Source organism: Osmerus eperlanus, chromosome 20, assembly GCF_963692335.1.
Source record: "Osmerus eperlanus chromosome 20, fOsmEpe2.1, whole genome shotgun sequence".
Classification (NCBI taxonomy): domain Eukaryota; kingdom Metazoa; phylum Chordata; class Actinopteri; order Osmeriformes; family Osmeridae; genus Osmerus; species Osmerus eperlanus.
The window spans coordinates 5,126,432-5,151,867 of record NC_085037.1 but is presented as its reverse complement, the minus strand read 5'-3'; the positions used below and the strand labels follow the sequence as shown (position 1 = coordinate 5,151,867).

Below are 25,436 nucleotides of genomic sequence, written 5' to 3'. Positions count from 1 at the left end.
GTCACTGACAGCAGCCCCAGCCAGGTTCACAGCCCTGCGGCCTTCTCTGAACACCAGGCTCCAGTCTGACTGCAGACGACTCATTAGAGCAGTTTCCTGGTGCACTCACCGCCAAATCCCTCAGAGATAAGAGAGGATCACGCCGTGTCTAAATCATGTCAATCTCACAGATTTTATAGACTGGATCAGATGAATGTGGCACATAGCAATTCCCAGCACCATAAATCCATATATCCAAAGGGGTCAAGGGTAGATTTGAAACCCTTTCCCTCCCCTCCTTCGTCAATGGATTGTAGACTATTTTCTGTTGCATAACAAATCGATGGACTTACATCTGCGTTTGCCTCACACGCTAAACAGGGTGAAGATGGAAAACAGGGACTTCCTGGTCGGGAGGGCTCACCTGGAAAAGACGTGAGAGAAGCCATAATATTCACTTTGAAATGATGTCGCTATCAGTATGCAATAAGCGTGTGAACTGTCAGCATTTTGTTTGCTTCTGAAGGGTAACCAGGGAGCCTCAGGACCAGAGGGCCTCATGGGTCCAAGAGGAGAATCGGTGAGTCATCATCTACAGCCAACAACCTTTTGAGCTGATGGCTAACACACAGAGGCAGGTAGAGCACAGTGCCAGGCAGACGTCAGAGGAGACGTCTGAGACACTGATGACAGACTTATTTTGAAATGTCACTCACATCTGTCTTTCTGTTTCCGCTGTCATTTCTCTCTCTCTGTCTTTCCAATCTTTCCTCTCTATTTCCAGGGCAAACCAGGTGAACCAGGTCCATCAGGGAAGCCTGGATCTCCTGGAACTCCAGTGAGTGAATCTATTCTACATTACAGGAGCATTTAATAATAGTAAATGTGAGGTGAATTTGCACGTATAAAGCAAACATCGGGACACTTCTTTGCTCTGTGGCTGGCATAACCAGCTTGACATCAGACCCACAGGTCTCTTGTAAATATTAATATTAATCTGCTGCAGCTGGCATGTCCCACCGCAAGATTGTTTTACGAGACCTGAATCTAGCTTGTGCTACGCTCCTAAGAACCTCAGCTCAACTTTTAATCTCACAGAATGCTTCGTAATGAGTGTGGCTGTTGGTATGCAGCTACAGTAGGCTACAGTAGACCATGTGCAGACCATGTGATAAGTCCCATGTCCTCCTGTTAAATACAGGGTCCATCCGGAGTGAAGGGAGAGCCTGGAAACCCTGGATTACCAGGCTTTAGTGGGCCAAAAGGACCTGCGGTAAGTAGGGATTTTGCTTCCTTTTACATGAATGTTATCACCAGTCTTCTTTATTATGTTCAGAATGATGTTCAGAGTGATGTCAGACCATAAGCAGATTTCAGATTTGTCCAGGTAATTCTGATGGGGTCAGGCTGGTTATTGAATTCAGAGTTACTTTTTGTCTTTTCGTCCAGGGTCCATCTGGTCCCATCGGCCCAGAGGGAAAGCAGGTAAGCAGCTGTTTAGAAAAAAAACAACAATGAACAAATAGTTTAGTTTATTATTTACTTAATACTCATCTCCTTGTCTCTTTCACAGGGGATGCCAGGCAGAGTGGGTGATCGGGGTATCAAAGGAGAGAGGGTGAGTGCAATAAAACAACAACTAAATGTCAGAGAGAAACAGACTATAACACCTGTAACCATCAAATGAAAATGTTTATTTGTATAGCCCTTTTTACAAGTCACAGAGGGCTCCACAGTTTCCCACCTCAACATAGGTCTACTGTGTTTAACACAGTGGCTGTAGTTCATATTTCAACACCATTTCAAATTGCACTGTGCTCTCTAGAAAAGCCAGACCACCAATTGTGACTGTGACCTTTTTCAAGGGCGATTCGGGTACCAAAGGAGATAAAGGCCCCACAGGAGACCCAGGTATGCCTGGTAACCCCGGAACCCCCGGCCGCAAGGGCCACACAGGGATGATGGGCATGTCAGGACCCCCTGGAGACTCGGGCCCCAATGGGCCTCAAGGATCACCAGGAAACCCAGGTCTTCCAGGCCCAAGAGTGAGTACCATCCTAACTCTCACTGCCCACATCAGAAACACCCTCACTGGGCCTGCCCTGGTGGGGCTGGTGAACATCACACCACCTGATACAATGTACAGATGAACTAATCACCCGGAGGTCTTCCACAGGGAGAGTCGGTGTCACTGGAGCAAATGAGACGACTCATACAGGAAGAACTGTCAAAGCAGTTAGATGGTAAGGCTCGTAGTCAATAGTGACTGTGGACTATTTTGTAATCTACCCAATATAATTATCCGTAATCTGTGTCTGTGTGCTACACCCCCCAGCCAAATTGGCGTACCTCATGGCCCAGGTGCAGCCAGCCCATGTGAAGAGCACAGCCGGTCGCCCGGGACCGCCCGGACCCTCAGGCAAAGACGGCAACCCTGGGCGAGCAGGGCCCCCCGGGGAGCCCGGCATGCCTGGCCAGAACGGAGGAGACGGCATCAGGGGACCCCTGGGCCCTAAAGGTACACCCACGACCTACTGGAGTTGAAGTGGAAGAAAATAGCTATAGAAGTGAATGGATTTGAATGCATTCCTTTGTCATTGGCCAACCCTGTGGTATTGGGCAGTATCAAAGACCTTCTAATAAATGTATTCATCCCAGGTGAGAGAGGAAGCAGAGGAGAAAAAGGAGAAGTTGGAGTTGGACAGAGAGGAGAGATTGGTCCGGCTGGTCCCATAGGTAAAGTTCCCTGTAGGACTGTAGCTCTCATCCATGACCGATATCACTGTGTCACTCTGTATCCTCCATGGGTGGGGATGACGTCAGCTAACGTGCTAACTCTGAATGTGTCTGACCACCAGGGCCTGCTGGTATGCCAGGCTACAGTAAAGACGGGATGCCAGGGGCGGCAGGAACTCAGGGAGAGCCCGGGAACCCAGGACCCCACGGGCAGCCTGGGCCCACGGGACCCCCTGGCCAGTGTGACCCTTCACAGTGTGCCTACTATGCCAGCCTGGCATCAAGACCTCACACCAAAAATGTCAAAGGGGCCTAAAGAACACACACACACACAGACATCTTCAAGTCCAGCTATTTATGAACTGAGACTTGTCGGTATGAATCAAGAACTTTTCCCTTTTTAAAGAAGGCAGTGGGAACCTCTTCTGTTCAGAGGGCTCCAGCCAATGTGCTGCCGGTCAGATAGTTGTTTTTATTTTGTTGGGGGTGGGGGTTGAGGGGGGGGGAGGTAGGTTGGGTAAACTGGAATAGGGTTTGTTTGGGCATTATCCAAATAGACTCTGTGTTTGCTCTCAGGCTTGCTGGGAGACTGTGTGGGAGCACTGTTAAATAACGGTTTCTTGATGTCCTGCAAATGATGCCATGATGACTTTGTCATTGTCTCAGTTTAATCTGTCCTCATCTTGCAATAGCAAATTCAGCAATTGATTTACTTTAGGATATCAGTCAGTGCTCACCAATGAATGCATCGCTAAGATGCTCCATCGGAATCAGCTTGTAATTATCCAGTCAAGGCAAATTATCTACCCTATTCTTATTGATGGAGTTTGCCTTTAGGGAAAATGAGGTGTGAGGCCCAATCTTCAAATATCAATAGTGTTTTAAACTAAAAGATTTAATGAGCATGTGGTTGGTGCTAAATAACTTAGTGTGTGTGTTTTGTTTTCGTTGTTGCCAGGAGTGCAGTTATCTGGGATAATGATAGCCTTTTATTTCTGAATGCTGAACCCTCATGGCTGGTTGGCTATAGGACATGAGTGTTCAGTAGCTCTTTCTTGGGACTCAAAAAGTGACTAGTTTCCTTTTTATACTTGTATTTGCAGTGTTTGTTGAGTGTGATACAATTTGCCGTAAACATTTTCATTGGGAAGGACCTAACGCTCCACGCTATGTGCCTTTGTCCCGCCCCCATTTTCGCTTCAGTGAATGTATCTCTGTCCCAGTAAAAAGTCTAGAAAAGGTGCTAAAAACACACCCTTTGTTACCCTTCAGTTATCCCTCAGAAGCTGTGTCAAACTATAGTTTCTCCCAACAGGTCACTTCCCCTCCATGTTAGGGGCGTGTGTGGCTTGACAACCAACCCTCTGTGGGAACAGACGTGCCACAATTGCTGGTAGCTGGAAATAAATAAAGACAGTGTTACCCATCGTTACTCGTTAAAAGCAAGCTATATTTAGAAAATGCTGCTTGTATTTTGAGCTCATAGGTCAGCAGGTAAACAATGTGAAGGAACTCTTTGTCGTGTCCCGAGTGGACCAATTAAACTGAACCTCCTGGAAAAAACTGCTACGTCGTGGTGTATTTGAAACCATGGGTAATCCAAGCAAGAGTATTCAATGTGTCTTCAAATAACAGAACATTTAAATTGTGAATTGATATCTAGGATTTGGCCTTTTCTAGGGTTCCCCATAAACAAGAAAATGCCAACTAACCTAAAATTGAGACGTGCATACTGTAGTGTCTACTTGTGTTTTTTAACGAACTGCCTTTCATGTCTTACAATACCTTACAATCTCTAAATTCTATTTTACTTTGGCTACATTGTAATGGACATAAGATATTCCTGTGTGCGCAATCTTATCACGCACCTAAAGATATGCAATACACCGGAAAATGTAGCCTGCGTCTGGTTGTGTCGGGAGCTTGCATAAAGTTACAGTTAATACATCTAGAGAAGACAGAAGTTGATGTTCAGATTTATTTGGAAACATTTGTATGTTCATACGCTACTGCAAATGGCTTTGCTAATGATAATGCTTATGACTTCCACCAACAAGCAATCATCACAGATGTTTCTGTGCTCCAATCAATAATTTTATAATTGTAGTATTTTTTCCCTTTTTCATATATACCTTTAATTACTCTAAACAACTGTATAAAACTGATGTAGGTTTTTGTTAAGTTATACTGTTAAATTATTCACAATGTTAAATACCAGTACAAGCAATATGAATGATTGGCGCCTGGTAATTCATACTTGTAAATCCCATGGAATTGGTGCTTAAATAGTCTAAATTTATGTTTGATATATTTGTACTTTTTGGAAGGGTATACACATGTACTGTACTGTATATTGTAATAAAGACTGGAACAGATCCATTTTATAGAAATGTTTTTTTCTTTTTTTTACCTTGTAAGTGCTTATTGGAGTATACTTGGCCGGTTTATAATTTAATCAGTTAATTACTGATTTCTATCACAGTCTGACCTTCAACCAGCTGAATTACCAGTGGGTTTTGACTCAGGGGCATAGGTTTGTTTTCAATAAGGATTTACTTACATTAAGAATGCTGATATGTCTAAAACTTAAGACCCATTTTTACAGTTTGACAGGCCTCACATCTGCATCGCAAAATAATGTGCCTTGATCAAATTTCGACAATTTTACAATATTATATATATTTTTGAAGCAAAGTGTACATAGTTTATAATGAGAGGCCAGACAGTCTAGATTTTGAATCAGAACCTGTTGAGAGCTATTAGAAGAAAGGGTGCTACTGATGGGCCGGGCAGTTCTTTTGTAGAAGGTCATATTTGCTCCCTGGATGGATGGGATGTTGACTCTCCACCTCTGTAACCAAGCAACAGTGGAAGACCATGATGACATCTATACCCAGGACCAAACGTTCCTCACAGGTCCGAGTATTCTTGGTCTGTGCCCGGCAACAGCTACTCAGCACCTGCAGTATGATAATGTTTGATGGGTAGCTACCGTAACGAAGAAACACTGTGGAAAGATGAAGTGTCACATTACAGAGCGTTGGGAAGCATCTCTTTTGGTGGGGTAAAGCTGAGAGATGATTTGATGCATTTTATTGTTGTATTAGAATAGAAAATGTTTTCAGGAATAATGTCCAAACCAAAGTTGTTTATTTTGATTGTTTATTGAAAACAACAGGAAACATGAAAACAAAAAAGCGTTCTTTAATCTCAGAAATGTTAGTGTGGCGCATAGTCTAATACAATTCTTGTGGAGACAAATAATCTAATCTCTTTATGATAGAGAGATGTTTTGAATCAAAACATGATCTACAATATGGCTCATTGTGTTTTGTAAAATTATTGATTCACCCATTCACACAAGCATTGTATTTGCAGCTTTTATGGTTTTATGCTAAACACTGTACATGGAGCTCAGAGTTTTCAGGAAATACACAATACACGCATACAAAGGAAATTAATGGATCGAAGTAGTGTTTGCCAGAAAGAGGTTACTTAAACATGTTTATATGTATGGAAACAGAATCATTTGAACATTCAGAATTTATTTTTTTGGCCAGCACTTTAGGCCTCTCATCATTTGAAAAATTGCCTTGACATGAATAGCAGCTGTCTTTGATAACACCAGATCACATCAGATAATCTCTCTCTACTAAACGACACACAAATGAAAAGATAAGCAGTTTGAAAGATCTATACAGTATTCTACACTTCCCTTGTCTCTGTTTCCCTTCGTGTCGCTCCTTTCTGGGGTTCAATGGAGACATGTGAAGACTCCCATGGATCACCACTCGTGGGTTTAGGAACCCACGCTGTAGTCGCTGAGGCTTATGAGGAGTGTGTTGGTGAGCTAGCTTGCTTGGCTTCACGGGCCCTTGATGCTGGAAGACTTTTTCCCACTCATCAAGAAGAGGGGCTGGGGCCTCCCTATACAGTCTGAGGGGTCGCACAAGCCCTGGGCCCCTGAAGTGCCCCTGGGGCCCGGAGCACCTGGCATGCCAGGGATTCCTGCCTCGCCAGCCGGGCCATCTTTGCCATCCTTTCCAACACCAGGAAGGCCAGGTGCACCTAATGCAGGGATAGAAGGCCAGCGGGGTAGGGAGATGGTTGAGTTTGTTTTTTCCTTTCATGTGAATACTGTACATGGTGCCAGTCACAGTTGTGTTACCTTGTGGGCCTGGTTCTCCTGAGGTGCCTTTGATTCCAACTCCATCCCCTCCCTTGTCTCCCTTATCACCCTTCACTCCAGCATCACCTGCTCAAAAACACACAATCAGATACATCCAGCTGTGGGAAGAACGAATTGCCTTGATCCATGGACGTCGACTCTAAACTATAGACAAGCAAACATGAAAAACCTTCAGACGGAGAGGGTTTATAAGCACCAAGTTTTGTTTCAGCCGTGTTTGTGAATCCTTGATTGGACAACTTCATGATAGCATAAATCTGAAACATTTGCAGACAACATCCAGACTACTTTCAACGTACTCTACCTTGAAAACAAAAGCTGTCTGGCAGCCCGAAGCTGTTTACTCAAAGGTTCAATTAAGAGATAGAATGCATCAGCTTTGAAAGCTTTGGATGTTGTCCAGGAACAGAAATGAAGGACAAGTAAAGGGCCTTTCGGTCCCTGAGCAGCCCCATCCAAACACATTTAGTGCTTTACTGCATGTGGTTCCCTGATGTACATCCACAGTGTGTTGACCTTTCAAGGACACCTCAGCTATATAATCCCATTGCAGTTTTTGCACGCCAATGGTAGAACTGTAAGGTCAGTACCAGCATTTAATCAGCTTTGTCTCTGTTACCTTGCTTGCCAGGTGCACCCGGTAAACCGTAGTAGCCAGGATGGCCTTTGATTCCTGCCAGCCCTCTGGGTCCGGCGTCTCCGGCCGGCCCAATGGCCCCAGCAGGCCCGGGGGGCCCTGGGGGGCCAGCTGGTCCAGGTGCTGCCAGGGGGGCTGGCTTCATCAGCATCTCCTTCTTGAACTCGGCTAAGTGTTCTAAATGAAAATGCCAACAAAGGCTACTCAACAACGCTTCAACGAATCAGGCTTGACGACCCAATTAACAACAGCGACATCCAACTACTTACCTTCTACAATCGCTGAGCATAGTTCCTGGAGTTTCTTATCATTCACTTTGGGACCCTATTGATTTGGCATGAAAACAAATGTATGCATATGTTTTAGTGACACAGGGACAAATCAAACAATACAGCCATGTTCAAACCAGTCTCTGTCTTCTGGTTGTCACTTACAGGCAGGCCTCTGGGTCCAGGAGACCCAGGTATGCCTATCTCTCCCTCCAGACCACGGGCTCCCATGGGCCCTGTCAGGCCCTCGTGTCCTGGCTGGCCTGGTCTGCCCTCTTCCCCTGTAGCGCCCCTTGTGCCCTTCTCTCCAACCTGCCATGAGACGACAACACAGTAATTATTAGCCACGACAGTCAACAAGAATCACTTAGCTGTAGCGGTAGAAGCTGCTCATATTGAGGTGGCAGATGGGGTCAGTAATGCTGCCACTCGTCTCCCTACTGACCTCTCCTTTGATTCCCGGAACACCAGGAGGACCCTGTGAATGACAATGAGACAACCGATCTGATCAGCGTGGTTCATAACGGGAAGACTTTTTGTACAGCTAGCAGAGAACATTGTGATGTTAGTCATAGACATTGTAATTAAGGGAGGTATTGAAATAGTTTTAGTCATACCTGGTCTCCTTTAACCCCAGGATCTCCAACAAGACCTGGATCCCCCTGAAAATTACACACACAAATTCAAAAGTGAACACAAATTAAAAATAATAGTGGCACAGAAGTCCTAGAACACGGATTTGTAAATAAACGTACCTCACTTCCTTTAGGACCTAATGCGCCAACTGGACCCTACAAAAGACAGATGCCATTCAAATATTGTTCATTTATGGTACATTTTGCCAATGAAGAGAACATACTGGCACTGCATTGTCAAACATGTATCTTACCTGGTCTCCTTTTGGTCCAGTATGACCCTTCAAACCCTTTTCACCTGTGTCACCCTTTTCTCCTTTATCTCCCTGTCCAGATATATAAAACATGATCATTTTTTTTTTACCACACTGGAGGTGCATTATTGTTTAATATGACTCACCTCAATGCCTGGTGGACCTGCAGCTCCAAGTGGCCCCTGTTTTCCAGTCTCCCCCTGGAGGATTATGGGAAATGTTATTATCACCGATGGTCACTGACATAGGGGTGTGCTAATCTCTGGCTCATACAAACATCAATACAACAGGGGAAGACGATTATTTAGAAGATAAAAACATACAACACAACTATAATACAGTCCAAAAGACATCAAAAACTTACAGTGGCTCCCTTGTCCCCTGGTATGCCATCCTCTCCTGATTCTCCAATGTCCCCCTAACCAAAATGTTAGAATCCTAATAATCAGCATTTTCAGCAGCATACTAACTGGAGTGGACATTCTACTGTATGGATGTGGAAAATTTGACAAAAAACGAAACTCACAGTCTTTCCTGGAAGTCCAACTGGTCCCACAGCCCCCTCTGCACCAGTATCCCCCTGTCCAATACAGTTTACACAGATTTCAGGGTATTCCCCACCTGCATAGCACACTCATACATGCAACAGATGCTATTCCTGAGTGTAATCACTCACAAATGAGGAATGTATAATTCAATGAGTCCTGACTTTGTGGAAGTGAGTGTTGAGGATTCTTTACAGTACCTTTGGACCGGCTGGTCCAACTTCTCCCTGCTTCCCTGGTAACCCCTAGAAACACACAATGTATGAAGAGAAACATGAGAACAAGTTGATATCCTCATGGCGTCTCAGGCCGATGACATCATCACATCACATTTGGGATGATCTATTCAAAGTCGGTTCTCTTTTTTCTCAAATTATAGGAAGTAACAAGGATGTGGCTTCTTTTCCTCTGCAACCACAACAGAGGATGGACTATTTCCTCTGTGCCTTCTGTACTCTATACTCTGTTGTGACCCCTGGCTTGTCTGACCTTGCAGTCAGAGGGAAGTCTGTGGTAATCTTATTGGATTTTTCGATCAGCCTGAACGTATGCCTTGTAAATGTTTTATTAATAGGGCCTGTCGTGTGGTTGCAGAGAAAGGCAACAGTTCTATTGATTTCCCCCAGTTTGTGCTTCCCTTTTAATACCAAAACTATTATGTGAAAAAATCTGACGCGCTAGTACATTTATTGATATTGTGGAGATTTTTTAGTAGTAGTTCACTGATTTGTCTGAATGCTTCAAAATGTTTCTTTTTAATATTAAGAAATTCAATTGATGTACAACAACACTAAATTAAGTAAATCAAAAATCTGGCAGCACTTTCAATACATTGGAAATCAATAAGACACCTGTTATAAAGCTACTTTATGTCTCAGAGAATGAACATTACTATCAGTCAGGCATGGGAGACAGAAATATACAACACTCACTGGAATTCCAACAATACCCCTGATTCCGATGGATCCAGGTGGCCCTGATTCTCCCTGTTAAATAAACACAGGACACAAAGATTTTACCAATTCATCTGGTTACATGCAATCCATAAAATTCTAGTATTTGCATTTTTCACTCATAGCCATGAAACATTGGACTCACCTGGGCTCCATCGATCCCAGGAACACCATCCATGCCATCTTTGCCTGCTTCTCCCTGCAGGCACAGTTCGTTATGGACTCATGATACAAGGGCAAAATTGAACGTCCATTAGCATTATGTGGAATCTACAGTACTGTGTTGCACTACTTACAGTGTCTCCCTTTGGTCCAACAGGCCCCTGCTCTCCTTGAAGGCCAACTGCACCCTGATACAGAAGACAAACACAAATCCAATGACTGATCGCCTGCAGCTACCTCTTGATTCCAAAAAGAAAATAAATTAACCATCTATGTGAAGCAAAGGATAAACATTAGAGATTATAACTGTTTCACTGACATCATCACCCTTGGGCCCTTCCAAACCCTGACGTCCTCGAATGCCCTCCATGCCCTGAGAGAAACAAGATATTTAGCATTATGGTAATCCAATGATATTCAAAATCCTTTTTGGGTTTTGGTAATGAAGACATCAGCCAGACTCTGCCCTTCCCTTGTGGACATTGATTGAAAATGGCAGAGGATAATTAGATCGCTTTGATTAAATTATTGTCGCTTACAGGTGCTCCTGGTGGGCCAGTGGGCCCTGGGATGCCGTTAAATCCAGGAGGACCCTGGAAAGGACAAGACACAGTGAGTCACACAGCCAAACACCAAAAGATCAAGTTACACATGATGAACGTATCGATGTTAACATGGAAAAGAACAAACCCTGTCTCCCTTGTCTCCAAGGGTCCCAGGAAAACCAATAGGTCCTCTTTGGCCCTGAGGGTCAACATAGATAACATCATTGTTAGACATTGCTGAACAACACTGGACATTATTCAAAAGCTAGGTCATGAATGGTAGCAATGTAGTCTATCCGCAAAGGTTTGGGATCCATCTGAACAGTGGTTGAGCATAAGGGTGAAAACGAAACGTACAGTACAGCAGTTGCTGTTTTCAGGATGAGAAAAACTTACATCATCTCCCATCCGTCCTGGGGCTCCATCTACACCAGCTGGTCCAGACTCACCCTGTAGATCATACAAAATAAATATAACCATTAACATACTGATCGCTGTATTGATGCTTCAATACCGGATTACTGATCAAGACGTGCCTGATAAAACTTCTCTCATACCTTGGGTCCAGCCTCCCCAGGCACCCCGGAATCACCCGGCAAACCTTTGTGTCCCTGGCGACAACAAAACCATTTAGACCAAGAGGTGAAATCGTTAAACGGTTCCGATGAAAGTATGACTGTGAGAAAGCCACTGGCCAGTGTAGATTGAGTGCTTCGGCACAATTGCTCAAAGAGAGACGTTCAGTCAGCCTGAGCCCCTCATCAACATTCCTCACCTTCATCCCTGGCATCCCGTGGATCCCCTGTGGGCCCGCTGGGCAGGCAGCGGGACACTGCCGACAGAGAGACAGCACCTCTCAGAGTGTGTTCAGACTCTGGTATAACATCTCATCACTACTGAAGGGACGTTTGCTGCCAGTTCACCACCATGCATTTACAAGCATCCCCCCCCCCCCCCCCCCCCATGCTAGAGAAGATAAAGAGAGACTCACAGCTTCCCCACTGCCCTCAGGGTTTGCAGCCCCGGGAGGTCCCTAAAACACGTGGAAGAACAAGGTTGCGAGTCCGCGAACAAATGCATACACAAACACACACACACACTCACAGACACATATTACCATCGAATAGCGATAGCCCATGTTTGGAAACATGAATACATGCAAAACACAATCACACTGAGTACACACTATTACACACTGATTCATTATTTATACGTTTAAAGGTTAACCACCTAGGAATGTACCTTACTCAACACAAAGTGAAGCCCGTACTATTGAGTCACAGACATAGTGCACCACAATCAATCTCATAATGGGATTATACAGGAAATGCAGGCGTTCCCAATGAAACCCACGGAGACACCACAGACACAGAGGAGAGTGGAGCCAGTACTTACTGCAGGTCCAGGGGGCCCTGCAGGGCCAGCGGGGCCTGGTAGACCCACAGCACCCCTGGGACCCGGTGTGCCCTGCCAACATGGAGGTTTGCTTCATCAGAATCACACAAAACGATAGAAAATGTTCTGCTAACACCGAACAGTTTGAGAGATTAGTAAACCAAACTATCAAAGTCAGACTTGCTACAGTTGCACTGACAGAGCTGTCGAGATGCAGTGTGTATTTTCTTACATGTCTCGATGTGTTCTGGTGGGTGTGTTATGTGTGATTTGTATCTGTGTTTGAATACCAACCTCTGGCCCAATGTTTCCCTCATCTCCAGGGATTCCTGCTTTCCCAGGCGGCCCCTGTAGGAGCAAACAAGGGTTAGGTCAGTCACATACAGGGTGGCAACATTCACTGAACCTGGTTCAAAAGCACCATGGGATAACGGGATGAGATACAGGGGAGTCTGAATACATACAGGAGGTCCTTCTGTTGCAGGGCCCTGTGAGACAAGAGAGAATCACATGGAATCATAAACCTTGAGAATATTTGCATCAATGCAGTAATAAAGTACTTTCAACAGTATTGATGTTTCGCAATCCTTGATACTAACAAATACAAATACTTACAGGAGGGCCTGCTGGCCCTGGAAAACCTTGAAGTCCCTTTATACAAAATAAAATGTTTACATTAACTTTGCATTAAGGTTACATTAACTACCATGTAACTACAATCAAGTACCTATAGTAACAACATTGTAGTAGTATAGTAATCTTCATGACTTTGCCTTAAATACAGGGTTTGATGAGTTACTCACTCTCTCTCCCACTGCCCCTCTGGGACCCATTGAGCCCGGGGATCCCTTGAACAAAAAGAGGAGTGAATCTTTGATTAAAAAATGTACTATATTGAAATGATCATGCAGATACCTGACTGTCATTGATCTCAGTATTCTGTATATATAATTATGATGTGTGTTGCAGTGTTTGGGCACAAATAAAACCCAATTGTGTCATGTAATGGGTCCTTACAACAGCTCCTGGTAGGCCAGGCAGACCTCTTTGTCCAGGAAGACCGATCTCTCCCTTGTCCCCTTTGCTGCCCTGGGTAACAGACACAACAAGACCAAATCAGCTTTATCTCCTTCCTGACATCGCCCCGCCGTTGTTGCTAAGATACACCTTGGCAGTGCCTGTCAATTTATAATCGATTAACGATGTGCCTTTCTCATCTAGACAGAGATAAGAAACAACTCTGAAGAAGGAGATGAAAGTGCACTTAAACAAACCATGAGCAGTAAGAGCTGACCAAGACTATGGAAACAGAATTTGGCGGCAAAAAAACCCTACAATGTCATGAGTCATACTCACAGGAGCACCAGTGTTGCCAGGGGTGCCTGGAATACCCTAGGACACAACACACATACATTTGTACAAGACAATGCTTTCATTTGAAGATGTTCTATTGCCAATCAGAGGATGCTAGTTAATAAGAGATTTCCATCCAGAGGTATGTGTCCTATGTACGACAACAAGAATTTTCCCTTGTACATTAAAGGGAAGCCTTACATCTCTGCCGTCTTCTCCATGGGGCCCTCGGGGGCCTTCGGGGCCTGGGATACCTGGGGGCCCTGGCACTGGCTTTGGGTCAGGCTGGGGTTAGGAGGAAGAGACAGCACAGCCAATCAGCTCTCAGGACAGAGTGAATGCCACTCTGGAGAGTGGAAATGCATTCTTACTTTTTTTAAGTGTAATTGTGTGACTGTGTAGTTATGAATAAAATAAACTGTTTGTTTGAGTTTTGTTAATGTTGTAAATGTGTTCTAAACTTGTTTAGCTCAAAGGGAAATATACTGTTATAATGTCCTTGGAAGGTAATCTATTACAATCTATTGATTGTGTCTTTATTTGATATTCCTGAACATATACAATACAATCTACCATATAAATGTCCATCAAAATGATATTACATTGAAAAAAGTGTAATTTTTTGCCACTCCACCACATTCATTGAAGTTATTCATGTTTTAGGCACTCTCTAGGCCACTCATATTTCAATATCCCCCAAAAAGCAACATGTCACGCAGAAATAAAGCAATGAGGCAATCCCGGGACAAAGCACTGAAGTAGATTTCTGGATTCAAAATACAGAGAAAAAGAAGGAAGTAGAAAAATAAATACCTCAGCATTGGCAAACATCTGAAGAAGCAAGAGAAATGAGATAGGTAGAGTTAGTGAAAATAGTCACACCACCTTCACCCAAAGAAGCAGAAGAAGCGCTGTTGTTTAAAACCCTGGCAGTGAGCACATCATGCTATCATATCAACAAAGCACGCTCCAGTTCACACCCGCCCCAGGTACAGTTTCAGGGTTGGAGCACTGAAAGATACAGCTGTCACAGCAGAAATGTTAGCATCGAAGGAATGAGACCATTCTTGATATGAGAGACATGTTTGCATCATAACAGAGTTACTCATAGTGTTGATACCCTTAAAGTTGCATATTTGCTCATGCTGGCCTGGCTTCTAAAGGTATACCTTAAAAATTTCAGTATTAGTCTAGACTAGTTAATAAAAAAGTTGATGGTTTAGGTGTTGACCTATAAACGCAAAAAAGTTGTCAATCTAGACCCAGGGGCCTCATTTATAAAAACCAGCATAGTGTATATATCATTTTAAATAGTGGCAGATACAAAAAGCAACATTTTGTGTTTGCAACATGTAATGGTGTTTCCAATAGCCCGAACTGATCTTGAACTCAAGTGCATATGAACAAGTTTTGTGATCCACCTCTTAACGCCTACAGTCACTCACAAGTGGCATTATGTCCAAAGCAAGCCTTACTGTATGTACTGCAGGCCACAATGTAATCAATTGTTGCATGGCAGAGTCATAAATGGATAGTATATTTTGCCAGCAAGAACTACAAAAGTAGATTTGTCATTTTCCAAGTAGTGGATGTAGAATAAAACATTAATTAAGTTGAGCGGTCTAATCTCTGTAATACAAGATGGATAATGTGACACCGACTGGAAAGCAAAAGTGCACATCAGTGCACTCGGAGAAAGCATAAATCTATACATGGAAGAGTGCCCCGAACATAAAGTTGCTTACACAGTTTTTGTTTATAATTGAGGCCTTTATATGTCTCGTTAGAGGATGTTTTTTGGGTGGGTTACCTCTGTGGCTGGCAGCTCGCTGCAGCTCTCTCGCTGGGCTCTCTTTGGGTCGCAGTGAATCAGCATCCATTGGAGTTCAAACTGAAACAATTGAAACGAGATTTTGATGTCCAACCATGCTATGCAATGACTTCCACTACTTCATAGCATGCGCTACGGCACAAAGCGCTGGCAATGGCCTGTGGTGCTCTGACACCATCTGTGAGCTGCACTCTTTTTCCACTGAGGAGAGTGTACTGCAGCAAAATAGTTTTCTTCATTGGAACCCCACTGAGGCACAGACTAGCTGTGGCAGCAACACTCGCACATGAAAGCGTCACTCAGCACACCTACTTAAAAACCCTGGCCCTACCCAGCAGTACTGAGACCACAGCTCTATGAAAAAGCTGGCCTTGTCGGGCGAACAAGATGAGACACTCTTCTCCGTCCCCACTCACCACCACTGAAGCGTCAGCATCGGCATCCAGGCGACCGATGAGGGTGTCCCCCTCCGTGGTGACGGGGCCTTTCTCCTTGATGGGCCTGCGGTCCACGGGGTGGCAGTCCACGTACAGGGTGACTTGGTCGCGCTCCACACCGATCATCACCTTGTGCCACTTGGTGTTGAAGAGAACCGAGAGGCCTGGGAAGATGACCGTCTGCAGGTCGCCGTCGGCGCCCGTGAGGAAGTACTCCAGGGCCTGCTGGTCGCCGTTGAGCCTCAGGCCGGCCATTTTGCGTCCGTCCTCGTCCACCACTTGCCACACGTTCCACACCTTGCTGACGGTGCTCTTGATCATCCGGAAGGTGGCCATGAGAGAGTACTCGTCAGGGAAGCCCCGGGGGAAGTTCAACCTGGGTGGGCAAACGGCGGAGGAGCAGAGACAGTGACATTGTTTACATGGACTTGTCATAATGAATCATACGCTCTGTTGTACCCTTGGTTTTTCACTCGAGGAATAGTTTGAGCTTGTTCCTGTCAGAGCACTTAGTTTCTAATTATACCAGTCATGACGCTTAACAGAAAGTGAAAAATGAAGGGTTCAAATAACACTCTCCATTAAGCACATATATTGCCCAGGGTGAGGGTAGGTTCCCCAGCTCTGCTGAATGTCAAAGGAAAGAGATGATCACAAAGCCGAGGTCGGCAAATCACAAAGCAGCACCTCTGTTCCCGCTCTCCACGCCCAAGATCCACTCATGAATGAGACATGAATCACAAGCTGCTCTTTGAATGTTCAAAGCCTCTCTACCCTGCATCCCCTATGTGTGGCCATGCATATGCAACAGTTATAATTACCTCAAAGGAACAATGACGCCCTTGATATGTCATTAACGTTAGTTTTTTTATCAAACGATGCACACAATATCTGTCTCCCTTGCTCAGATGGGTGTGAGATGTTAGCCTGGCTGCCCAGCCCAGGCCTCTCTCTCACCGTTGCTGCGGCTGTGTTTTAACAAGCCAGCGTGTCCAGAGGTGGCGTGTTCATGAATGGCCGATGCAGCCGGCTTTTAACCGTCTTGTAAATGGATCAAGGCTTGGCAATATAAAAAAGGAGTTTCCTGTAACCCAATAAAGCAAATCAGGACCACTCTCAGTCGCCACCTGTGGAGGGGTTCTCTCGCTGCCAGGGTTTAAGTGGCTTATATGCCCTGGAGTGGAGGGATGCTGTAGTTTAGACCTCTCTTTAAAAACTTCAAAGGCCAGTCTGTCCATTGGTCTGGTGGCTAGAAAATGTGTTTTTGTATGTGTGAAATGTGTGTGTGTGTGTGTTTGGTGTGCCAGGCGCAAAGTAGCATGACGTTGGGTGTTGTATAACAGCAGGTGAGAAGATGGGTCTGCTGCTGGGGACCTGACAAAACACTGAAACACTTGGAGAAGTGTTGAGATATGTACGAAGGTAATGAGACAACCACAAACCAACTGAAGACTACAATCGGCACAGGACTGGCCTAAAATGAACACCCCATGAAGCCACTGGCTTTCAGAGGAAGAACTTGAAAGAGTTTGCTTGTGATTGGACAGTGGTTCTGCTCTGGTCCCTTTCCCCAGCACACTGGGTGACTAGATCAACCAAAATAAAGTTGTAATGACAGTCCTCGCAGGACATTATTGAAGCTGTCAGCACCTGTCTTCTTCGATTTCCTGCCTTGCCCCCTTTTATGAGTCGAGACAAGGAAAGCAAACTCCAACTAAGAATGCATGATCAAATACGTCTCTTCCCATTTCCTGGGGGTTTAAAACGGCAAGGGGGGGTCTGGGCACCCCAATAACCTCTCCCTCCCTCACCCCTCGTCTCTGTGAGGTGCCAAATGGGTTCAGACATGTTTTCCTCAACCAATTACATGTTGCTCACAGCGCAACAACACCTGCCCGGGACTTGTAATAATGCAACACCTGCATTGTGGAACAGCTCGGCACCAGCGTTTTTGCTTCTTTTCTCAGTATTGCGTTCTTGTTACTGTACTTACCGAGTTGGAATTTGGAAGTTTGCCTCTCTATCGAGCCGGTAGGCCACCTGCAGGGGAGTGGAGCCCTCCACCTTCCTGACTCCCTTCAGCGGGATCACGTCCAGCTGGAACTGCGTAATAAGATCGAAACCTTCCAGAAAAACAAACAGTTGTTCACGCCAACTGCATGATAATGGATGTAGTGAGCACGGGGAGCTTTGATGGAATGTAAAAACGTATTGTAAAGTGAACAAATGCATGTGGGTACTCTCTGGTATGTACAACAAAGCAGAAGGAAGTGGAGCTGTATGGCAGTCTATATTGTTTACTTTGTATCAAAGTATTTTACTGGCAGATAGGTGATTCTAATCAATTGTCCTCTAATACGAACATTGAAATCCTTCCCATACAAACACACATTTGTGGAACATCTGCAAGTGCTTAGGCAGTGATGGGAGTTGGTCTCAAACAGTGCAATGGTGAACAATTAAGATCTTGCCGAGTTAGAACTTTTCCCACTAAGATCAGCCTTGTTCAAGTGGAACATTTTATTTGCATTTGAAGGTTTCAAGGTGTCTGGGTTGTAGGATCCCTCCCACCACCACAACCACACTTTCTAACTAACTTAGATTCTAAGAGATTCAGGTAAAACACTAAGTAAACCACGGTGTAATATATTAATGCACTCAAGCCCATGTGTTCGATTTGAAAACATTCAAATAAAAGTCGTAAACAGTCACCTGGTAGGTCATCCTGTCCGTTTCTCATGGTGGGGCAGACAGTGTCGCCGTCCAGTCTGTTAAGATCTAGCTCTGATTGGAAAAAGAGAGAGAGCTGTGTTAGGGTCTGCTCTCTGAGACTCCCAGGAGACCATGTTACAATGCACACACGCTGTCACCTACAAAATGGAGGTCCTCTGAAGGTCGCACACAGAAGTGAAAACAAAGTAAGAATGCCAACTCACATTAAGCTTACATTGGAGAGGTTATGGACTTGTTATGGAAGTTATGCTTAAGGTTACTGCCAGGTGACACACTTCACTCAATGCACCTAGACCGTGCAAACAAATGATAAAAATGGGCCTGTCTGTACTGTCATATGGATGTGTGTGACCAATAAGGATAGGGAGCAGCTCTTAAGATGCCGCTGCAGCTATATCTCGCTTCTGTCTGGACAGAAACACACTCCTTCTACCTGAGGGAAACTGTGAAATGAGGATCTGGAAGCCATGAAAGGACAACCCGGAGAGGATGCAAAGTCAATAAGCTGAGTCAGCTCATTTAGAGGGAGACGTGTGAACACAGCACATCTGGAAGCCTTTCTCTGCACCCACATAACTGCAGAGAAATGAGAGAGTGGGGCAGACAACGTTTACAAGTCATAAACACTTATCTGACTGTGCATGCGGGGCTCTGAGTTGTTAGAGACTCCCTCCCTTCGCCACGTGTTCTGAAAGCCAGTCGTTAGCGCAAATGAGCAGATGAACCGCAATTTTGATGCTGTCACGAGTGTTTGGCAGCTTTAATGATTGGTGTGGAGGAAAACACTTGGACCACACCGCTTGTTCGCATTCTAGAATGGTAAACACATTTACCATATGCAGGGGAAGAGCACACAGCCAAATGTGCTTTTTAATTCAATGACGGTGACAAGCCAGTCTACAAAGTAGGTTTGTTATTGAATTCCAACAGTGGAAGGGTTGAATTGTGATTGCGAGCCAAGAGATTATGAGATTGAATCATCACAAATAGCACGCATTTGCAATTTTGTCCTTTGCATATCTTTGCATATTTTGGTATAGGTCCTTTCAAATATCCGGAAATTATTCATAGTTGTGCGATTGCCTTTTGATACCAAATTGAAAGCCCATTTTTCATATCAAACCATCTGAAAAAAACATCTAATGCAGTACAGGTGCCCAGTGCACTGTGTTCATGACATCAATGACCATGCCCTGTTGGATGACTTACGTGCCAGCGCTGGAGCGAGGAGGAACGACAGCAGAGCCATGCAGGCAGAAGAATACAGAACCAAGGCTTGGTGCCATGGTTGCCTCCTAGATGGAGAGAGAGATGGAGTCAGACATTCAGCCAGCTATTTCATCCACAAAATCTCTGACTAAATCTACCACAGTACTACAGTAGAGGTCTACTCTGATCACCTTCTTTAATGACACAGTATCAACATAGTGAATATTAGCATCATGAACACAGTATTATGACAGTGCAGTCAGGGTGGACCACACAGCATTCTGTTAACCTCGCAAGACAGCTAGATTAGTGAGATCTCAACCATGTAACAGTTAATCTTGCCAAGCTCCAAGTTATTTGTTTTGTCCCCAAACCACAGTGATTCAATCTGCAAATGAGGAACTTCTGGCAGCTACGGGTGTGGATGAAGTTTGGCCGTGATAGACAGTGAAAGACAGTTGGTTCATCCAATCACCTGCCAAGTTTTTGAAAGGGCCTGCCCTTTTCCAAACAGTTTCCAAGGATGACTTCCCAGATGGTTAAGTGTAACAAACCATCTGGCGAGTCAGGTTAGCATACTGTAGGAGGCTGAAGTTATTCCCCTCCAAGAAACCGGGGGAGGCTTTCAAATCACAAAGGTGCATAAATCATGTACTTCAGCAGCTACATCATGCAACCAAGATTTAGAAAAAAAAGAACGATCCGTTTGATAGATGAGGATTGGATGATAACACAGACACGTGTTTTCAATGGTAGGCTCGGGAGCGACAAAGCCATTTTCTGCCACTTTGACAGAAAACAGGGAGAACTGTGTGATTGCATCCTGGAGAGGAACGCCGTTTTCATTATGACAGACATAAAAGGACATCAGATGTTTCATCCAACTACCCCTGCGTTTTCCCCCGCCAAGCTCATCCAACATAATCCAGTTGTGCTTATTGTGTACGACATGGCCTGATCTCCTCAGCGCTGGTTTCGTAACCGTACACATGGCTGCCGGTACTAGCCGTGTGCTCGGACCACTGGCCTTCTTCTTGTGCAAAATGCTGCTACAGTAGCACGGTAGTAGCCTTATGTGCTGTCTGTACTTAGGAATCCAAAATATCCCTCTATCCTTGCCCCGTCTCTGAGCTCAGCCTGCCTGTCACAGGCTGCCCATCAGTGCTGTCTGACGGGCTGACCGCCCGGGAGATGTGGAGGGAGAGAGGGAGGGAGGGAGGACAGAATCAGGAGAACAGGGAGGTCGTTTTTTGGAATGGAGGGCTGGGGTACGAAGGTACATGTAGAGGTGTGAGGGAGAGGGATGTGCTATCGGGGCACTGAATAATGATATAAGCTGCACCCTCCCTTTAGAGAAACAGAGGCTGCCGACACGTATTCTCCATGATGGAAGAGCATGCCCCGAGCAATGACGGCTGGCTGTCCGTCTCTCACGCTCATTCGTTGACTGCAGTCTGTCTGCCTCTCTGTCTTTCTGTCTGTCTGTCTGTCTGTCTGTCTGTTTGTCTGTTCAGTGAATATCCTCTGACACAGAGCTGGCACAGCAAGCACAATAGAGGTTGTTTGAAACTAAGAGTGATTTGCAACTTTGCTTAGTCCTTTGGTTTTGGCAACGAAAGCTTTTTAGGAGCACACAAAAAAAAAGCATTTAATTTCCATGTCCCTGTTGGATTGCATCAAGACGCAGCGCTAATCTGCCCAAACACAGATCTAGAGGCATTACAGCTCAGAGCTCCTTGAAGTATTGTGTACAGCTCAATCCGTGGGGATTCCTTTTAGAAGTTTACGACTTGGAAAAGATCGACAGCAGGCTGAGCGTGAGCTTGAGTCTCACTGGTCTCTCGCTGGTCTCTCACTGGTCTCTCGCTGGTCTCTCACTGGTCTCTCACTGGTCTCGCGTTTTGATGTCAAACCAGAAGGAAATTCATCAAGGTTAAACCATTTTTTGGTCATTTAAATAGAGAATTTTTAAACTATCTTAAATGTGGCATCTCTCATCCCTTTTTATTTGAGAGTGTAGGTGACTTGTGTCACTATTTTCTGTAAGCAGAACAGGCACTGTGATCACCACAGCCCAGAGCTTGTATATAGAGCAGGCTGTGCCCCAAGAGTCACCCATATGGCACTGACACCCCCCCCCCCACACTCACCTAGTGCCAATGCGAGCCAGCCCTCCTTGCATGACTTCTGGACACTCATTTGTCTTAATTACACAAACTGAAAGCTTACTCTGCACCTTGCTCTCAGCCTCATAGATTAAACCTATCAGTCACTTTAATGAGTTAGTTCGTGGTTCCAACTGTTCTCTTGACCAAGGACAAGGCTGGAGAGGTGAAGTCTATTCTAATCTCCACAGGTCAAAGGCTGGTTTGCCTCAATCTCCAGCCTAGAACCTGCACACATACACACACGCACACACAAACACCCACACACTGTTAGGGTGAAAAAGGGTCCAGCTATTTCCAGAAACCAGACTTCAAAGCTGGATCAAAAACACAATTAAGTAGGAAGGACCAGAAGCCTGATTCTGGAAGCTTTGTTAAGGTACAATATTATAGATTCAGCCTGTTGTGTTTGTGTGGGTCGGTTTAAGCAGAGCTATCACGATCTTTGCCCCTTGCCTGCTCCTGTAATCCATGTAGAGCTAAATAACATGCTTTACCCACAATATCAAGGGTTCATTTTCAGACTGTTTAAATAAAAAGTCTAAAGATTTACTCTTTCTTTTAAAATATATTAACCCCAACAAATTGATATATGGAGTGAGTGCAGAACAATAATGTATGAAAATGTGAAAACTCGATTGCTGATGGGGACCTGAAACTTTGGGATGTCAGAACAATAATCAATTCTAGGACAATAGTAGATATCACTTTAAATCCGACTTCAATATCCTAATAGTTTAAGATCATGAAGAGTGCCAAAGCAGTCAAACATTTTCTTAAATTATATATACAAATCTATTATGTCCGCTAGAAAACTTACCTGGTCAAAGTGGAGCTATGAGACGCCATGGGTTCTCCCTTCCTGAGCAGGGATGAGGGAGGCTAACAGCCCTTCCTGAGCGGGGGTGAGGGAGGCTAATAGAGGACTGAAGGCAGTGAGACAGAGGAGCAGAAAGAGCCACAGATAGGAAACGTCCCCCTGAAATCAGTCCTGTGAGCGCATGGTGAGAACTGACAGAGCCAACCTGTGCAGAGGATGCCCAAACTTATTCTGAGGAGACATAAAAGTTTGTTCGCCGAGTTCCCATTGGACAGGAATTTTTGAGGAGGTGGTGACTGAGTTTTATTACCAGCACTTTAAAGCCATACAGAAGGCCTCTGGGCCTTTGGTGCACCTTTTTCTAGTCCTCTCCCCTCCTCTTCTTGCCAGTGCCCCATAATGACACGTGTTGTCTGTATATAATTCTGCTAATAGTTATCCTCATGTTTGAGTTTCCTTACAGTGAGAAGTTGCAGGAATGATGAAATGTGGATTTCAAAATCCCATGTCGCTTATTCATTACTGTTGCTAAAGAATGCTTCTTTGGGGCTGACATACTGTAGCAGAAAGCCTTGTTATTACCTTCAAGTCCTCAGGCAATCAAGATTGGTAGAACCAGAACTCATGTTAAAGTGTGATTAGCTTTGGCTGTTGAGTTGAAAGCTACGTCAATCCACACATTCATGGCATCACAACTTGAGTGCTACTCCTATGTAATTGTCACTGAATTGGTGATGGAGATATTTTTTTATCTTCCAGGCATAGTTCTGATACTTCATATTAATAAAAGATGAATATCTGGCGCTTGGTACACTGTACAGAGATGCAAACATAAAATATGGTGACATGTATGCCTGCTGTGAGTAATACAATTCTACATTTACCATAAATTATGATGAAATCTGGGAAAAATCTGCTTGAGAGGGAAGGGAATTTTCTCACAAGAGAGATAACAGCCATCAAACATGGTTTTATTTCAACCAATTTTGATTATCCAACTTCCCATAAAACTCTTAATATCAAATGACCACATCATCACAATGTATAACTATATAATTTCACATCACATTTCAAACCAAAGCTAGTTATCAGCGATAACTAACCTCAGCTATATTTCACCCTGCAATTTACTACAACCAGTAATAAAAAGGTCAGGTATGACATGTTTGTATCTGTATTAGATTAGATAAATCAATATTTATGTTGTAACTGGTGAATCATGATACTTGCATGAAAGCACTTTCCCCTGCTGTGAAACTTAATACAGAGTCAGAGTCCCCATAGAGGCCTTGGAGAGAGATCACATGTCCAGGGTGTGTAATTGAGAGCTCATGCTTTCAATGAAAGCATAGAAAGAGATAGAGGACAGAAAACAACTTGTGATAAGTCACATGACCGATAACAGTCACATTCACTGCAGAGGGCTCTACTAGAGTTCTATTTTGCAGCAGGATGCAGTGTCTGGTCACGCTGGTCTGAAGTCTTGCAAAGAAGTAAAAAGAGCTTTAAGTATTAGTATTGATCTTCCGCATTCTTTATGTACAGGAGTTGAAAATTTCGCCTTTCGCTATGATGCTATGATGTGTTTACGTAAAGTACGACTGTGGCCTGAACCAGAATGCAAAATGGAGTTCTGAGTTTATTTCATGCTTTGCATATTTTATCATGTTTACATTATCCATGAATAATGGCTGCTTAGACGCGTAAGTGAGAAGAACTTCCCAGGTTCCCCGGGGTCTTATTTGCAGAGACCCGGGGGACCATAAGGGACTAGGCCTGCCATTCAAATAGCACAGTGCTTCAGCAGTTGAGTTTGAGGTATGAGTATTGAGTATGCGTGCCTCCCTTGTTTGCTATGCAGCCTCCCACTGATTGAAATCTACACGTGTTTGTTCAAGACTATGGACATCTGGGCCCTGGCAAGTAGTGCTGCATGAAAATCAATAGTGCTCTTCCTCTAAATCAAGAGAGCTCTATGCTCATGGCAGTGGGCTCCGAGTGGCTACCGGCGGGGCATTTTGCCCTTGATAAGGGGAAACAGGAACTGGGATGAGTGTGTGCTTATAGTCAGACGTTAAGATATACGTATGTTAGACATATTTTTCTCACCTACTTACTACAATATGCATCTCATCATGTCCATGCACAAACAATAAACCAAATTCTGATTCTGATTGTTTGTGCATGGACATGATGAGATGCATATAGTAGTAAGTAGGTGAGAAAAATATGTCTAGCCTAAGTCTAGAGGAATCATACTGAAAGCTAAGCCTAAAAGACCATGATCATGATTGTCTTATTTAATGTAAGACAGAAACCCATATTTCACCTAGGGGGATATAGGTAAATACAGGAAGGGTTCTTTTCTGGAACAGATGGTTCAAAACAGTCCTGATCCCCTCACTCTCCCCACACCTGCAATCTCATCATTCACCTTTTGAAGACGGCATGGTGTATCAGAGAGAGAGAGAGAGAGAGAGAGAGAGAGAGAGAGAGAGAGAGAGAGAGAGAGAGAGAGAGAGAGAGAGAGAGAGAGAGAGAGAGAGAGAGAGAGAGAGAGAGAGAGAGAGAGAGAGAGAGAGAGAGAGA

General features: G+C 44.4%; 2 protein-coding genes across 2 annotated transcripts in view; one reads left to right on the top strand and one right to left on the bottom strand.

Annotated features, from left to right (window-relative positions):
• col22a1 (collagen, type XXII, alpha 1) overlaps positions 1–5,090 on the top strand; it is a 31,637-nt gene extending 26,547 nt beyond the window's left edge. The window contains exons 55-65 of the mRNA XM_062487239.1: positions 361–414; positions 506–559; positions 764–817; positions 1,181–1,252; positions 1,429–1,464; positions 1,553–1,597; positions 1,845–2,024; positions 2,156–2,222; positions 2,315–2,497; positions 2,638–2,715; positions 2,838–5,090. Of these exons, the coding sequence (XP_062343223.1) occupies positions 361–414; positions 506–559; positions 764–817; positions 1,181–1,252; positions 1,429–1,464; positions 1,553–1,597; positions 1,845–2,024; positions 2,156–2,222; positions 2,315–2,497; positions 2,638–2,715; positions 2,838–3,031 (1,017 nt within the window). The 3' untranslated portion in view covers positions 3,032–5,090. The remainder of the gene's footprint in view (positions 1–360; positions 415–505; positions 560–763; positions 818–1,180; positions 1,253–1,428; positions 1,465–1,552; positions 1,598–1,844; positions 2,025–2,155; positions 2,223–2,314; positions 2,498–2,637; positions 2,716–2,837) is intronic.
• Positions 5,091–5,848: 758 nt separating this feature from the next.
• On the bottom strand, positions 5,849–23,042 carry LOC134040889 (collagen alpha-1(IX) chain-like). The gene is made up of 39 exons (XM_062487045.1): positions 22,915–23,042; positions 22,848–22,881; positions 19,863–19,948; positions 18,633–18,704; positions 17,914–18,043; positions 15,900–16,296; positions 15,463–15,543; positions 14,466–14,483; positions 13,854–13,937; positions 13,656–13,691; positions 13,317–13,388; positions 13,103–13,147; positions 12,915–12,950; positions 12,764–12,787; positions 12,594–12,647; positions 12,331–12,371; positions 11,896–11,926; positions 11,680–11,736; positions 11,462–11,515; positions 11,301–11,354; positions 11,050–11,103; positions 10,899–10,952; positions 10,679–10,732; positions 10,494–10,547; positions 10,343–10,396; positions 10,177–10,230; positions 9,445–9,489; positions 9,226–9,279; positions 9,064–9,117; positions 8,846–8,899; positions 8,700–8,771; positions 8,566–8,601; positions 8,428–8,472; positions 8,256–8,288; positions 7,976–8,122; positions 7,811–7,865; positions 7,524–7,718; positions 6,884–6,970; positions 5,849–6,783 (listed from the first exon to the last, which is right to left on the bottom strand). Exons 2-39 carry the CDS (start codon positions 22,874–22,876, stop codon positions 6,581–6,583), a joined length of 2,805 nt encoding a protein of 934 aa, XP_062343029.1. The 5' UTR covers positions 22,877–22,881; positions 22,915–23,042; the 3' UTR covers positions 5,849–6,580.
• Between the last annotated feature and the right edge of the window lie 2,394 nt (positions 23,043–25,436).

Excerpts from the sequence above, each read along its gene's own strand:
- LOC134040889 (XM_062487045.1), bottom strand. The coding sequence starts at position 22,876 with ATGGCGTCTCATAGCTCCACTTTGACCAG. Across the intron at positions 10,953-11,049 it reads TTGGAGACAAGGGAGACAGG|GGTCCTCCTGGATTTAACGG; the intron begins GTTTGTTCTTTT and ends TGTCCTTTCCAG. Across the intron at positions 10,733-10,898 it reads CTGGCCCACCAGGAGCACCT|GGCATGGAGGGCATTCGAGG; the intron begins GTAAGCGACAAT and ends TGTTTCTCTCAG.